This window comes from Perissodus microlepis, chromosome 14 (genome assembly GCF_051167445.1).
Source record: "Perissodus microlepis isolate ML-2025 ecotype Zambia chromosome 14, ASM5116744v1, whole genome shotgun sequence".
Classification (NCBI taxonomy): Eukaryota; Metazoa; Chordata; class Actinopteri; order Cichliformes; family Cichlidae; genus Perissodus; species Perissodus microlepis.
This window is the reverse complement of record NC_140474.1, coordinates 706,100-722,380: the sequence shown is the minus strand read 5'-3', so window position 1 is coordinate 722,380 and position 16,281 is coordinate 706,100. Positions and strand designations below refer to the sequence as shown.

Genomic DNA, 16,281 nt, shown 5'->3' with positions numbered 1-16,281 from the left:
TAAAAAATAACTTAATGGTAGTCTGTAAAAAAAAACCCATGTAAAATATGTAGCAAAATGTGCTTTGAAAATCAAAGCTGCTAAATATGTCTCTTTCTGTTGGGGCTGAGTTTGTGATTGTTAGTGTGTGGTTAAACAGCATTATTTTCAATAAACATAAATTGCAAGACAAAGAAATCGCTACTTAGAAAGTAAACATTGGCAAAATAAAGACGGAGGGATGAGAAGTAATAAAATTAAAAACAAGACGGCCAACATATTGTAATTTACCTGTTGTGAATTTATTTTCTCATGAAAGAGAGCATATCTTTGGCAATTTAGATTTTGTTGCCTTAATATGAATCTAATTCTTCAACTCAAGAAATGATATTTATTAATTTGACAAAACTGCGAGATTAAAAAATAAGTCGATAATAATTCAGTTTTATTATGAAAGACTTTAGGTTCCGGTTAATGACTCGCGGCACCACGGCGCTGTACAAACCGGAAGATGTCATCAGTCTCACAGCTGTAGAAGAAGAGCGGGTCGTGGTAGAGGAGCGTACAGAAGTTAGACAGGTGATGGTTTTGATAAAGTATTTTGATAAATTAATAAACTAACGAAATGACCATGTAGAGACACGGCGGAGGGATTCAGAGATGTATTGCGGTTTGCTTTGACCGTGTCACTGAGGTCAGAGCGCTCAGTGTCCGCGAGCAGAAGCTCCACCTCGATTTTATTTTTAGTTTTCTGCTTTGTGAGTTTATAATGTGTGAATTGAAGCAGCCGATTTGTCTGTGAGTAGCTCAGGTTTGTATCGTTTGGATTATGTTCGGAGAAATGTCCCAGGATCTCTGCTGAACTAAGGAAATCTAAAAACTGCGATATTCTAGGGCAGCTTGTGAACTCTCGGTTCAGGTCCTGGGAACATGAGCATGCATGTACATGTGCTGTGACACTAAAGCTAATGTGCTGCTGGTTTCCGATAACCAGATGGAGGATCTTTGCTCCTGACGGAACCCATCCACTGTATAAGTCACAGCAGACACCTGTGTCACCATCCACTTGTCAATCAAAGAGGCCACGCCCCTAGTCATGCAGCCTTTAAGGCTGGATACATTTTAAACAGGTTACAAGTAACAAAACTAAACATTTGTGCAACTAACAGTCTGGATTGGTCTGGTGTCAGTCCCAGATGCGGGGCGGCCAGCCGCTCGTGGAGGTGGTCCGCCTGGGCCTGGTCTCCTATCAGGAGGCTCTGCGACTGCAGCAGGTCTACGTGAACCGGCACCGGTCTGGCCCTGCTCACGCTCTGCTGCTGTGTGAGCACCCGCCGGTCTACACCACCGGGATCCGCCACAAACCCTACCCCGAGCCCCTGCTGGACCAACTGCGCCTGCTGGGGGCCGATGTGGCCCGGGCAAACCGGGGAGGACTCATCACCTTCCACGGGCCGGGACAACTGGTCTGCTACCCAGTCTTGAACCTGTGCAGCTTCAAGAAGGTCTGAGCTGACGTGGGAGTGAGATTGGTGTGTTTTTATCAGAGCCGAACGTATTTTAATGTTTTCTCTGTTCTCTCAGAGCGTGCGGTGGTACGTCGATCAGCTGGAGCAGACCGTCATCGCACTCTGCAGCAGGTTCGGCATCCGAGCTACGACGTCCCCTCACACGGGAGTTTGGGTCGGAGACAATAAGATCTGCGCCATCGGTACGACTGCGTCGCTCTGAGCCTGAATCACTAACCATGTGTTCACTGACTGTGTGGCTGCTTTTTAAAACCAATAATTACCAATAATCAGACATGAGCAGCTGATTAATCCAGGCCTGGTGGAGTTCACCAGGTTTATTGGCATCAGCAGCAGTCACCTCAGGATGCTTTATTTATACTGCGAGGTATAGACCTACAGTCACACAGCACTGACGCTTTGGATCAGGGTCCAGTTTGATCTCAGCTGGGCCAGAACCAGGACTGTCATAGAGCTGAAACCATAAAGTCCAGTAAAAACTCATTTTAAGCCCCGGTTACAGAATGGTGGATAAGCATTCTGTAGGAAGATTGATCCTTGGCCAGAGCTCTGCCTGTTGTTGTCATAATGGTGTCAAACCAACGCTGCCGGTCTTCCTTCTGTTCTTCACACGCTGATGTGAAGAACAGAAGAGACGTGATGTGTCTGAAATAAGCGAGTCGCAGGTCCTTCTGTCTGATGAAATCCATTTTCGGCACCACTATTCAAAAGCACTGATTCTGTCCTGTTTTCTTACTTCCTCGTCTTTAGGTGACGATGGACAAAGTCAAACTGCCTTCTTTTCATTGGCACACAAATGTCCAGACGCACTGAGTCATAGTCCTTTCTCTTAGCCACAAGTGTGATTTATGGTTAAGTTATTGTGTCATTAGGAGAGCGGACCATACATGTGACGGGAAAAAGATCGAGACAAGAATGAAACCACCACCGTGAAAAATCCTCAGTTTAAAAATTTTCAGTTCAATTCAATTTTATTTACAAAGCGCCATCTGCTGACCGTTAGGGGTCGCAGCAGATGGCCGACCACCAATCTCTGCAGGTGCTGTTCACCTGTTAAAGGCTGTCAGCGAGCGTGAGGTCTGAGGTCATGTGACCTAAAGGCCGCTCGCATAGACAGAACAGTTTTACCGGCTGGACTCAGGTGTGGTATAACAGTGCGCTGGGAAACATGCTCTTCATATCTGTTGGTCAGGTGTGAGGTTGGTAACATGTTTGTGTCAGTGTGTGCGTGTTTCATTTAATCGCTACCATATTCAGCAGGACTCCAACGCAGCTGCTTGCTCTTCCTTGCTCTTCCTTGCTCTTCAGCACGTCCTGTGTAAGAATTGCCTGAATGACGGCTGTCGTGTTTTCAGGAATACACTGTGGCCGCTACATCACGTCTCACGGTCTGGCGCTGAACTGCTGCACTGACCTGTCGTGGTTCGACCACATCGTTCCGTGTGGGATTGAAGGGAAAGGCGTGACGTCGCTGAGCGCCGAGCTGCGGAGACACGCTAGCGTGGAGGAGGTCGTCCCTCACCTGCTGCACGCCTTCACGCAGCAGTTCAACTGTCAGTTGACTGAGGCAGCGCAGGACGGCGGCGAGTCACCGACGCCTGTGACATCAGCAGGAACCTCAGCACTCACTAACCTGAGGGATAACTGAGCACAAACTTTCTGATATGCACGTGCTGAGCAGTTTTGGTATCATCATCATCAGTGCCTGACCTGTAACTGACGGAGAGCGTGTGGGCGGAGCTTCTCAGAGCTCTTTTCTGGTCTTGGTGTTGATATTTTCAATATTAGGCTCACAGGGTGAAAGGCTAACACCCTGAACACTCACTGCAGTGCCCTCAGTTTACACTGCAATAAAAAACTGAGTGAAAGGAAAGAAAAGTTTTCATTTATTAAATTTTCCTTGCAGTGAATGGCAGAGCCCCTCTCCACTGAAACAAAGGTTTGAGCTGGACCAGGTGTGCTGCTCTGGTCTGGATCAAAGCTCGGTTTGACTTCTTTGATCTAACAGCTGTTTTTATAATGCTGGATGAAGGAGGTCTGTTCACATTCATCTGTGTTTATTTAATGACTTCACAGCTCATTTGCATATTCACACTTGAACACACAAAAAAGGAGGTGTCAGAGTGTCTGTGATGTGTTAAAGTGTGGTCTCCAGTAAGATGTCAGGCAGCTGTTACTGCTCACGGAGTCTCACTGATGGCCGAGGTGAGTATTTATAACGGGACAGGTTAGCTTTGCACGCTTCACAGTTCAGAATAATCCTTCTTAATCTGACAGTGGACGTCGGTTCAGCTTCTGTCTGAAACAAGCTGTTTTAGCTCATCCCCCTTTAAGAAACGTTTCTTCTGATTGGCTGTTCCTCACAGAGGTTTAACCTCTGGCTGCTCTTCTACGTCTGTGAAAGTACAAAATCTGACAAAAGTTTAGAGCAGCCAGAGCTTCACTGCTCATTATTAAATCCAGAATTGAATTCAAATTCCTGCTCCTCACATACAAGGTCTTAAATAATCAGGCCCCATCTTATCTTAATGACCTTGTAGTACCATATCACCCTATTAGAGCACTTCGCTCTCGCTCTGCAGGCCTACTTGTTGTTCCTAGAGTATTTAAAAGTAGAATGGGAGGCAGAGCCTTCAGTTTTCAGGCCCCTCTTCTGTGGAACCAGCTTCCAGTTTGGATTCAGGAGACAGAAACTATCTCTACTTTTAAGATTAGGCTTCAAACTTTCCTTTTTGCTAAAGCATATAGTTAGGGCTGGACCAGGTGACCCTGAATCCTCCCTTAGTTATGCTGCAATAGACGTAGGCTGCCGGGGATTCCCATGATGCATTGAGTTTTTCCTTTCCAGTCACCTTTCTCACTCACTATGTGTTAACAGACCTCTCTGCATTGAATCATATCTGTTATTAACCTCTGTCTCTCTTCCACAGCATGTCTTTATCCTGTCTTCCTTCTCTCACCCCAACCAATCACAGCAGATGGCCCCGCCCCTCCCTGAGCCTGGTTCTGTTGGAGGTTTCTTCCTGTTAAAAGGGAGTTTTTCCTTCCCACTGTCACCAAAGTGCTGCTCATAGGGGGTCATATGATTCTTCGTCTGTATTATTGTAGGGTCTTTACTGTACGTTATAAAGTACTCTGAGGTGACTGTTTGGTGCTATATGAATTAAGTTGAATGAAATTATTAGAAACTTTTGTCATGTTTAATATGAACATCCACCTCAGGAAAATGACATGTATAATGGGAAATAAGAAAAAGCAAACGTCCATTTTGCAAAACACTTTGCGTTCACATACAGTTTTCATTTCACTTCATTTCATTTAACAAATTGACTTTTGTACTGTTCAGGTTTCCCCATTCTTCTCTTAACTTGAAATTTCTAAAGTATGGTGCCTCATTTGGTAAAATTGGAAAGGAACGCTGTTGCACAGCACATCACCAGGACTGAACTGCCAGCCATGCAGGATCTTTATAGGCAGCGCTGCATGAGGAAGACGCAGCGGGTCCTCTCTGATCCCAGCCACCCCAGTCATAGACTTTTCACACTCCTGCCATCCAGCAGGCAGTTCAGGAGCATTCAGACCCGCACTCGCAGACACAGAGACAGTTTTCACCCAAAAGCCATCAGACTGCTGACATTTCATACACACTCACTACCATTACAGGACTCTGCACACTGTCACTTCAACAAATGCCACTTAAATCCTCATTGCACAACTTTTGCACAACCTGTAAATACCAACTTGTCTTAAATTCTCTAATATTTAATACTTTTTCTCTCCTTTTCTCCTTTGCATTGTTATTATTATTATTCCTGTTAATTTCTGTTATTGTCTTCTTAATATAACTGCACACTCTCTATATGCTCATGTAAAGCTGAGGAGCACAAGCCAAAGAATTTCATTATGGATAAATGTGGCTACACTGTTTATCTGTACATGACAATGAAACTTGAACTTGTTCTACAATTATTGCTCATAAAGCTGGCGTCAGGTGGGCAAAAATGTACCGGAAATTAATTGGAAATTAATTTTTTACCTTGAATTTTAAACCGTTTTTCTAAACCCCAGAGCATATTAATCATATCAGAGAATGCTGTGAAATATTTGAAGAACAACAAATGAAAACAAAGGTTTTGTTCTTTTGTGCCGCTTCACGTGAAGCTTTCATTTTATTAACTAGCCGGAAATGAGGAGCCCTGCCTCTGCCGGTCTCTGTCAACTTCCGTGTAACTTAAGTAAGAAAGAAAATTCTGGGCTTTTGCCCAGCTTCTGTCGGCCTCCAGCGGTGATCTGGCGTTATTGTCGCTAACGTTTGGCCTCGGTGTGGGAAATTATACACGACTCCGGAGAGAGCTCAGCCGCACCAGCCATAACAGGCAGGCGGTGTGTGTGAGAAGTCCGAGTCGGAGGCGCTAGCCGCCGGGCAGCTAATAGCCTCCAACAGCGGGCAGACAGATGGCCGTGTGGCTCTTTGAGCGTTAGCTGTCAGCATGGAGGACGACAACGGACTCAACGGAGACCTGAACGCCAACGTCAGGTGTCAGAGGACCGGCGACCCGAAGCTTGACAAGGCGGTGCAGCACTGGTTAGCCTGGGATAGGGTGAGTCTGTGCCCGTTAGTCAGAAAGCCAAGCCGGGTGTAAGCGGGGAGCGCTGCACCAGACTTCGCTGACAAATCCGTCGATTAAAATATCACCACTTTTGGGCAGGGACATGTCACAGAAACATGTTTATGAGTTATGTTTTATAGATCATTGTAGTTGTGTGGAGAAATCGGCATACAAACTGATCCATGAAGCAGCACTGTGTGCCATTAAACATAAACTTCATACAGCCTGAAGACGGGAAGCCGGTGTTGCAGCAGGTCTGAACTATAACAGTCATTTTAAGACTTTAGGTTGAAACTGTGAGCCGAATAAACAAGTAGAATGAGCTAGCCCCCCAAAAATCTAGTAAGACGTATTTCCTTCTTGAATTATTTTCCGAAACAATAAAGTAAAATGATCAGTTTTTAAAGGGGAGTTGTGGTGGCGGGAGGCGAGTCTGTCTCCGGGTCAGAGTGTGCGTGGTGGCCGCAGTGCGGAGCTGCAGGTCGGCTGGCAGGAGCACCGCGGCTGCTCGGGGCGTGATGGAGATTACCTTTGTGGGTTACCGGAAGATTAACCGGCAGCGTGACTCAGCAGATTGAGTCAGAAAGGCCTTTCCGGTCAATAAACATTCATCCATGGGTGAATATTGATCCTTTACTCGTCTTTATTCAGGAACCAGGTCACTGTGAGCTGCTGGATGATGCTCAGATCCAAACGCATTTTAAAGCCAACATGTTTTACAACCATTTTAACTTTACATGCAAATGAAAAATAAGCTTCGTGCCACCTCCTCATCCATACGTGGTCCCCAAACCAGCATGGTGGGACCAGAAGGTGACCCCAGGTGGCCAAGTCCATCCTTTTTGTACAGTTTTGGAAGAGCCAGCCATTTATGACATCTAGCAGGAAATTATTGTTGTAATGTGCACAGTGAGAAAAACCCGGGTGTGTGATGACGTCTGTGAAGGCTGCGCTGTAGCTTCAGCTCTGACACCACGACCATCCGTGTAGGTTCTTTACATGAAGCTGTTTGTTTCAGTTTTCTCTAATCTTAGACTCGTTATTGTGGGTCAATCTTGTGTATGCGTCAGCAGCAAAATATACAATCAGAGGACCTGGGATCGATCCCTGAGGAACTGCATCTCCTATGGTGAACAGTCAGACGAGTTTAGGTTTTGGATGCTGGCAGAGGATTTGGATCTGGGAATAGGTCACCATGGGTCACTGGTTCAGGCCGGTGTCGCAGAGTCCTGTCTGCAGAAGAAGGCAGAGCGAGGACTTCTCTAAAACACCTCAGCACCTCGCTGGTTCATCCTGTTGCAGAACAAAGACGTGGTGCAACTTTGTGCAAGAACTACAACCGTTTGACTGTGAGCGAGACCTGCCTGTGCTCGTTATTGCTAATGTCTCGCTTCAGAAAGGTCAAAGGTTAATCCCAGCCACACCGTTTATACTTGCTGTTTGAAGCTTTGGCCATGTTCAAGAAGAAACCCGGAGCTACGCTGCTTGGCAGGAGACCAGAGGAAGTCCACTGTGACAGTGTTTCAGACTGGACTGGGTTTGAACCCCCCCTCGCTCCCCAGTGTCGCCCTCCCAGTGTTCAGAGCTGTGTGGTCTGTAAAGGTCACGGCTGCCTTGAACTGCGCTTTAAATGTCAGCAGCCGGGAAAAGATTCCCACTCGCTGTTTGGACTCTATCTTTATCCTGTGTGCAGAGAAACATGAATGAGGTCCATCCTTCAGCCTCTCGGGGCATCAGCTGCACATCAGCCGATGCTCCGAGGCCCGTGAGCCTGCAGGGACTCCTTCACTCAGAGTGCGTCCTAATGAAGACAGGAAGTGAGCACCCCACCACGGAGTACAGCAAACATGCACCGGGCACCTTTTCTAAATGTGTGTGATATTTTATCACCCACAGAGTGTGACCTCAGGTGATAATCTTAATCTCATTTAATGTTTTTAATGAAACCTCTGTGAAGCTTCCTGTGTTTGTGCCTGTCGGAGATTAGGCCTGCAGTCATCGTCCTCTCGGCACATTTCCAGCAGGCCACAGATACAATAATCATAATCTGTGATCCACGTGTCACAGTGGAGGGTCAGGGATGATTTGGCGTACGGCCTTCATCAGCCTGTTAGAGCGTTTAACCGTCTCATGGAGTTCCTGCTCTTTACAAATAAAAATCTGCACTGTGTGGAAATAAGGTTTCCTCACACCTGACAGGTTCCTGAGGCGTTCCCACGCTCAGCTTCACAGCATGCTTCAGGTTTGCATCAGGTCCAAGACTGAACGCCCTCCACCCTCTGAGTGACCTCAAATGGGTTGTCATATCTCTCTTCGACGTGTTTAACTGACGATACGAGGGCCGCCTGTCCGTGACGTGTCCGCCTACGGCACCGTGCAGCTGTCTTTACAGTGTACTGCCTTACATGTGCCTGATTTCTGTACATGCAGCTCAGAGACAGAAGCTGAGTTTGTGCGTTTCTAACACGCTTCAAAGTGAATATTTGGTGTGAGCACCTTTATCCTTCAGCACAGCCTGAACCTCCCTGTTTCCCTTCTTTATCAGTGGCTTCCATGCAGCCGTCCCTCCACTGAGACCTTGGCTGTGTGTGAATACAGGGCGCTCACGTCCCTGTTGGGGGGCGGGTACTTTAAAAAGTTGAGTCCAGAGTTTTCAGGCTGCCGAGGTCAGACTGTTCTAAGAGCTTTGATTAAAGAGCAAGGCTGAAAAACAGCAGACAGTGCAGCGCGAGAACGTTTCCGTCCTGGTGTCAGCGGTGGGCTTAACGAGGCCCACGAGACGTCCTTACTCCTGTGTGTCTGTAAGCACACCGCACGTGCTCAGTCTGTGAGGTGAGGCCGAGCAGGCGAAGGCTTTGGACAAGTGTGTTTATGAAGAAGGGCTGAAACGCTGAAGACGCTTGGGCAGCTCACCTGAGCCAGGTGATGTGACCGTATTCACCTGGACTTCCACAGGTGTTTATGACGGCCGTGCAGTTTAGTTTGAATGCTTAGAGAAGCATGAAAAGGTCATCCCCAGATATCCATGTCCTCACCACGGGGACGAGACGTCTGCCCCTGAATCAGCTTCAGTGATAACACAGAGTGTGTGTGTGTGTGTGTGTGTGTGTGTGTGTGTGTGTGTGTGTGAGGTGTGAGAGCTGCTGTGAGTTGAGGGTGTGGTTTTACCTGTGCAGGTGTGGTCAGAGGTGTGATGGTTTTCCATGCTGTGCTGCAGAACCAGTGGACCCGGGCTCAGGTGGAGTCTCTGGTGGGGGCGGGACGTGTCGATGACCTGAGGCAGAGACTCTGCAGCAGGATGAGTTTCGGCACTGCCGGGCTTAGAGCGCCGATGGGAGCGGGATTCAACCGGATCAATGACCTCACCGTCATCCAGTCCACACAGGTGAGAGAGAGGGAGGAAACATGGCCGGCTCAGGTAGGCCGATGTCTGACCCGAGCCACTTCCTGTTTCCTTTGCAGGGCCTCTACTCCTACCTGTGCAGGTATTTTGCAGACTTCAGCAGCAGAGGCGTCGTGGTGGGCTTCGACACCAGAGGACAGGAGGAGAGCGGCTGCAGCAGCCACAGGTGGCACGCAGACACTGTCACGCACGCAGACACTGTCACGCACGCAGACACTGTCACGCACGCAGACACTGTCACGCACGCAGACACTGTCACACGCAGACACTGTCACACGCAGACACTGTCACGCACGCAGACACTGTCACACGCAGACACTGTCACGCACGCAGACACTGTCACGCACGCAGACACTGTCACGCACGCAGACACTGTCACGCACGCAGACACTGTCACACGCAGACACACATGCGCTGACGACCCAGTCCCACCAGTCCAAGGATGTCCCTCGACACACAGATGACCATGACCACTGTGCAATATTTAATTTATGTGCAATCTTTCAGGCATTTTTCTTTCAAATTCGTCATTATTTACTTAACCTCCTAAGACCCGAACTCTTCCACAGCAGCATTTTTAATTTCTCTTTGATATTTGGGCTGATTGGGACCTGATTAACCTGCTAGGACCTGCGTCCACATATGTGGCTCTGATTTTTATTAGAAACAAAAATCAGGTAAAAAAAAAAATATCTGGTAATTCTTTGTTTTTACATTAATCAGGTCCCAGTCAGCCCAAATATCAAAGAGAAATTAGAAATGCTGCTGTGGAAGAGTTCAGGTCTCAGGAGGTTAAAGAACATACATGTTTATAAATGTTTTCAATGTTTTGTTTTCTTTGGATATTTTCTGACATAATTTCCTGATTTTAAAAACTGTAAAAATGTTAAAGAATCAGGATTTAATGTTTTTTTTATGGACAAACATCTGAGTTTATGAAGCAGAACCAACACTTTTAACCTGTGTGTGTGTGTGTGTGTGTCTGTGTGTGTGTGTCTGTGTGTGTGCGTCTGTGTGTTTGTGTGTGTGTGTGTGTGTCTGTGTGTTTGTGTGTGTGTCTGTGTGTGTGTGTGTCTGTGTTTGTGTCTGTGTTTGTGTCTGTGTGTGTGTGTGTGTGTGTGTTTCAGGCTGGCGAAGCTGACGGCTGCTGTGCTGCTGAGCAGAGACGTCCGTGTGCATCTCTTCTCCTCCTTCATCCCCACGCCGTACGTGGTGAGGAAACACTAACGCATCACTTCCTGCATGTAGCCGGCTGCTCACTGTGACCTCACTAATGTTCATGCTGTCACGTTTTCCGGGCTGTAATGAATGAGCCGACCTCGCATCGGCGCCAGCAGCAGCCTGATAGCTGACGGCGTCACAGACACGCCACAGATATTTAAACACTTATTAAAACCGAGCGTTCGCCGAAGGATGAAGGAGTTTCACACTGAGCGCGCTCTGTTCTCCTTTGGCAGCCTTACGCTGTGAAGAAGCTGGGGGCTGCAGCTGGAGTGATGATCACAGCGTCACACAATCCAAAAGAAGACAACGGATACAAGGTCAGTAAGGGCACGTTCGCAGCCGTGCCTCAAATGGGAAGTAAAATGGGAAGCTGCAGACTGAGCTGGGTGCGTGTATCCCCCTGCAGGTGTACTGGTGTAACGGCGCCCAGATCACCTCGCCTCACGACAAAGAGATCCTGCGATGTATAGAGGAGCAGCTGGAGCCCTGGAGCGCCTCCTGCTGGGACGTAGGGCTGGTGGATCGCTGCTCCCTGAGGACCGACCCCCTGACCCAGATCAACAGCTGCTACATGGATGAGCTCGCCTCCCTCTGCTTCCACAGGTAAGCCCACCTGTTCCTCCTCTCGGTGTCCTCCACAGGGACGCTGATGGCTCTTCTACAGCACGTTTTCGATGCCTCAGTGATTTCTGTCCAACTCATTCATACTCTGATTTATAGCATCACAGAGAAACCTGGGGTTAGTATGTTGCCTAAGGGCATTTGGGCAGCAGGGATTGTACCACCAACCTTCTGATCAGTAGATGCCTGCTCGTGTGAACAGTCATTTATAGTTTCCTCATTTTCACAGCCTGTGTTGTTCTGCTGATGTCAGAAGCTGTTTGCCAGCAGTGATTGAGGACGATGTTTCTGACCGCGGGCTGAGGTCTCAGCGTGATGAGTTCAGGTGTTTCGTTGGAGGACTGCAGCATGTTTCATGAGTCTGCAGTTCGTCAGACCGCCTGCTGTTTGCACTGCTGCATGAATACAGATGATCATTATTTCTAACTGCTGAGCGTTTACAGCGGAAGTAATCATTTCTTTTTCAGGTTTAAGTGAAAAATCAGTGACGCTATCGTTGGCGTTGTTGGCTTGGATGTGGTGATGTCACAGTGAGGTGGTCTGACCTGATCTTTTATGTTTCACGGCGTGATTGTTTGTGTCGTTAAAAGAAACGTTAGTGAACCTGCGGTAAGAGTGACACGTTCCCCTGATGTTCTGCCAGGATGTGAACGTATAAGGACGTCAGAAAATGTTGAACTTTGACCTTTAAAATGACCCCAAGCACCAACGTTAGAGCATGTTTCCTGATGCGTCTCAGGGACCTGAACAGCAGCTCCCCGCTGAAGTTCGTCCACTCCTCCTTCCACGGCGTCGGCCACGCCTTCGTGCAGCAGGCCTTCCGGGTGTTCGGCTTCCCTCCACCGATCGCCGTCCCGGAGCAGAAAGACCCCGACCCCAACTTCTCCTCGGTGCGCTGTCCCAACCCCGAGGAGGGAGAGTCCGTGCTGGTGGGTCGGGTTCCCGTCTCGTTTGCTCACAAATGACCGAATCCTGTCGTTCGCTTATCCGATGTCTCGTTTTCCAGGAACTTTCTCTCCTTCTGGCAGAGCGGGAAAATGCCCGCGTCGTCCTGGCGACAGATCCTGATGCTGACCGGCTGGCTGTAGCAGAGAAGTCTGACGGGTATGTTTGCTCAAAGGCACTTCAGAGCTGAAAGTATTTGGCAGCGCTGCAGGTTCACCTGTATCGACCTGGTTTCAGGGTCTAGTTTACCTGTGTTTCAGGTGTGGCTGGAAGGTGTTCACAGGTAACGAGCTGGCAGCCCTGCTGGGCTGGTGGATGTTCTTCACGTGGAAGGAGAACCACTCTGAACCAGCAGACGCTCGGAGCATTTACATGTTGGCGACCACGGTGTCCTCGAAGATCCTGCAGGCCTTCGCTCGCATCGAGGGGTTCCACTTTGAGGTCAGACGCTCAGGCATTAGTGAGCACACCAGTGTCTGGAAGTCAGACGATGATGGTTACTCTGTGTTCAACAGGAAACTCTGCCAGGCTTTAAATGGGTCGGGAATAGAATCCACGAGCTGTCCCAAGCAGGAAGCAGAGTCATCTTCTCCTTCGAGGAGTCCATCGGTAACTAAGTTCGCTGTGACGTTTGGCGTAGAAACTGAACAGTTAGCAGTGTTTCCTGGAAACCCTCTCCTGTCTGACTGATTTAAATTTAAAGTATCTGATTACACAGCAGTGGGGAGTAGACTTCATCACAGTTCAAGGATAATACACCCACTGTGATCATCTTCAGTGCCCTGCACCAACACAGAGCAGCTACCTGTGTTGCTGCACAGTCCTTTACAATATAAAGGCCCTTTGATGGTTATTGGAGAACTGAATTCATTCTGTGTTTAAAGGATTATTGGAAGGGAAACTGTCAGGTGTCCATCTCTTCAGGGTTCCTCTGTGGGGACACAGTCCTGGATAAGGACGGCGTGAGCTCGGCGGCGGTCGTGGCTGAAATGGCCGCTTACCTTCACAACAAGCACCTAAGTCTGAGCCAACAGCTGCACAACATCTACCAGACGTAAGACTGCAGGGCACCGCTCTAACATCACGATCACGTCATTTAATGTCGAGCTGTGTGACGTTTACTGACCTGCTTCAAGTGAAAAAGATTCTATGCTGGAATTTATTGCGTGTCCCTTAATGCCCATGCACAGTTTGGTCCACACACACTCACACACCAATTCAATTCAATTCTATTTTATTTACACAGCGCCAAATTACAACAACAGTCGCCTCAAGGCGCTTCATATTGTACGGTCGACCCTACAATAATACATACAGAGAAAAACCCAACAATCATATGACCCCCTATGAGCAGCACTTTGGTGACAGTGGGAAGGAAAAACTCCCTTTTAACAGGAAGAAACCTCCAGCAGAACCAGGCTCAGGGAGGGGCGGGGCCATCTGCTGTGATTGGTTGGGGTGAGAGAAGGAAGACAGGATAAAAGACATGCTGTGGAAGAGAGACAGAGGTTAATAACAGATATGATTCAATGCAGAGAGGTCTATTAATACATAGTGAGTGAGGAAGGTGACTGGAAAGGAAAAACTCAGTGCATCGGGTGATATGGTGCTACAAGGTCATTAAGATAAGATGGGGCCTGATTATTTAAGACCTTGTAAGTGAGGAGCAGGATTTTGAATTCTGGATTTAACAGGGAGTGTACAGCCAATCAGGATGCAGAACACAATGTGCTGTAAAAAACAAAACAAAGTAAGCATGCAAAATTGCAAAAAAACCAGCGAGCCCATGAAAGGTGAACCGCGTTATAGCGAGGGACCACTATAATCCTTTGAAAAACATCTCGACAAAACTTCTACTAAAACTACATTGGACAGAAAAATGTGCTCTGCTCTTATTTTGACAGTCATCCTCAGTGTGACTTCCTGTCTGTAGGTACGGGTATCACGTGTCTAAAACCTCCTACGTCGTCTGTAACGACCCTCCCACCATCCAGAGGATCTTCAGCCGCATCAGAAACTTTGACGGCAGCGGCTCGTACCCGAAGACGTGCGGCGGCGTCCAGATCGCTCATGTCAGAGACGTTACCACGGGATACGACAGCAGTCAGCCAGACCTCAGATCTGTGAGATGCCGTTTTGTTCTTCCTCGAGTTCCTCCTGTTCAGTTCAGGTGTGTTCAGGTGTGTTCTCCCGTACAGGTTCTTCCTGTGTCCAGGAGCAGTCACATGATCACCTTCACGCTGCAGAACGGCATCGTGGCCACGCTGAGGACAAGCGGCACCGAACCGAAGATCAAGTACTACACAGAGCTCTGCGCAGTGCCAGGGCAGAGGTCGGCTCCTCATTTCTGTTTGTCTGTGATGGAGATGAAATGTTAGCAGCAGAGTTACGTTAGTGCAGGCTCTAAACTAAGTTTTTGCCGCGGTTGTTGTTGTTATTGTGGTCTGCCAGCTGACTGATGGAGCTTTCTTTCCCTGCAGCGCTGACGCCTTTGGCTGAACTGGCTCTGATCTGTGAGCTCAATAACTGTGCTGCTAACAGGAAAAGACAGACGTTTCAGAGAAACGTGTACCACAAGAAAGTTTGATAGAACTGCGACGTTTGTTCTGACACGTTTGTTAAAAAAAGCACCAAATTTATTTAGAGCATACAGGATAAAGTCCAAGAATAATCTACGTCAGGTCCTAATGTCACTAACAAACTTCATGTGTGACCTCATGATGTGTGGGCGGGGCCTCCGTGACATCATCACCCTCTCTGTGTTGCAGCGAGGTGTCCACCCTGGAGGAGGAGCTCAGGAAGGTCACCGCTGCCCTGGTGGATGAGTTCCTGGAGCCCGAGAAGAACAACCTGATTCGCCGCCTGGTGTAGCACCGCCTGCTCGCACCTGCTTACTGTTGATGACATCACATCCTGTCATGTGTGAATCAGAGCAGCAGCTGCCTCACTCTGGTGTTGGTGAACTATGAACCCTGAAGAGATTCAGAGAGCGAGACTTCAGATTCTTTCGTGTGATTGGCTGTGATGGAAGCTCCTTATGACAGACAAACCTGACGTGGTGTTTGTGTGTGAGAAACATTTAAATCTTATTTTAAGATTCTCTTCATGTTCTGGCAACAAAGAAACAAATTAATTTTCTTTAAAACAAAACGTCTGACCAAAAGACAAAATGAAACAAAAGATCAAAACTAAATATCAAAACAGGACACGTGTGAGCAGAGCTCTTTAGTTTGCTTAATTCAGCAGCAGTGCATGCTGGGAGTTGGCTCTGAATATTCTTTTTGTGTGGATATTTTGTTGTTGTTGTTGTTCAGCCATCTGTTCTTTTCGACCAAATTTAAATGAATAAAATCGGCAGGCAGGACAATCAAAATTATTTTATTTATTTTTGTGTAAAAATGCCAAATATTTGTTGTATCTTTAATTATTTGTGACAGTAAAATCTGCTGTTTTTTATTTTTATCCAGTTCTTGATGTTTTGTTAAACAGATTGTAGAAGGAGCTGTTGCTGATATTTATTTTAAATATTGGTGAGAAATAAAACCGAGCTGAGTTTGTTCTGATGTCACATTGACTGTTCGTTGGCCTGAGGTAATTTATTTTTTTACTCAAGGAGATTAAAGATGTTTATGTGCGAGGAGGAGCTGCTGTTTCTGCTGTTGCGCATTCGGCTCCATGCAGATGCTTTTATTTTGTTAAAGAAATGGTTGACGACAGCGTGATGCCTCATCTGTGTATTGCTGTCGCAGCTTCACTCGTACTGAAAATGAAATAAAAAATACTCCTGATGTGGTTCTCTGATTACCTTCTCTCTCCAGCTCTTTGTTGAATTTGAGCCGTGAAGGATTAAACAGGATCCATGTTTATGTGAGGTTTGGTTGGTAAGGAGAAGTGAAGAGCACATGGACATCCTGATAATAATGAATTACAGTAGTCCAGCTTAGAAGTAATAAATACATGAACTAGTTTT

At 47.4% G+C, this 16,281-nt stretch overlaps 2 protein-coding genes across 2 annotated transcripts; both read left to right on the top strand.

The window, feature by feature from the left end:
• Positions 1–473: 473 nt before the first annotated feature.
• Positions 474–5,274, top strand: lipt2 (lipoyl(octanoyl) transferase 2). Its single transcript, XM_084950356.1, has 4 exons — positions 474–558; positions 1,170–1,484; positions 1,564–1,690; positions 2,864–5,274. Exons 2-4 carry the CDS (start codon positions 1,176–1,178, stop codon positions 3,154–3,156), a joined length of 729 nt encoding a protein of 242 aa, XP_084806482.1. The 5' UTR covers positions 474–558; positions 1,170–1,175; the 3' UTR covers positions 3,157–5,274.
• Positions 5,275–5,683: 409 nt separating this feature from the next.
• On the top strand, positions 5,684–16,112 carry pgm2l1 (phosphoglucomutase 2-like 1). Its single transcript, XM_084950354.1, has 14 exons — positions 5,684–6,109; positions 9,336–9,503; positions 9,581–9,687; positions 10,649–10,733; positions 10,979–11,062; positions 11,152–11,348; positions 12,106–12,295; positions 12,373–12,470; positions 12,572–12,752; positions 12,827–12,920; positions 13,236–13,365; positions 14,245–14,434; positions 14,510–14,643; positions 15,080–16,112. Exons 1-14 carry the CDS (start codon positions 5,999–6,001, stop codon positions 15,180–15,182), a joined length of 1,872 nt encoding a protein of 623 aa, XP_084806480.1. The 5' UTR covers positions 5,684–5,998; the 3' UTR covers positions 15,183–16,112.
• Positions 16,113–16,281: the final 169 nt, after the last annotated feature.

Excerpts from the sequence above, each read along its gene's own strand:
- lipt2 (XM_084950356.1), top strand. The coding sequence starts at position 1,176 with ATGCGGGGCGGCCAGCCGCTCGTGGAGGTGGTCCGCCTGGGCCTGGTC. Across the intron at positions 1,485-1,563 it reads ACCTGTGCAGCTTCAAGAAG|AGCGTGCGGTGGTACGTCGA; the intron begins GTCTGAGCTGAC and ends CTGTTCTCTCAG. Across the intron at positions 1,691-2,863 it reads CAATAAGATCTGCGCCATCG|GAATACACTGTGGCCGCTAC; the intron begins GTACGACTGCGT and ends TCGTGTTTTCAG.
- pgm2l1 (XM_084950354.1), top strand. The coding sequence starts at position 5,999 with ATGGAGGACGACAACGGACTCAACGGAGACCTGAACGCCAACGTCAGG. Across the intron at positions 11,349-12,105 it reads GCCTCCCTCTGCTTCCACAG|GGACCTGAACAGCAGCTCCC; the intron begins GTAAGCCCACCT and ends GATGCGTCTCAG. Across the intron at positions 14,435-14,509 it reads GTCAGCCAGACCTCAGATCT|GTTCTTCCTGTGTCCAGGAG; the intron begins GTGAGATGCCGT and ends TCTCCCGTACAG.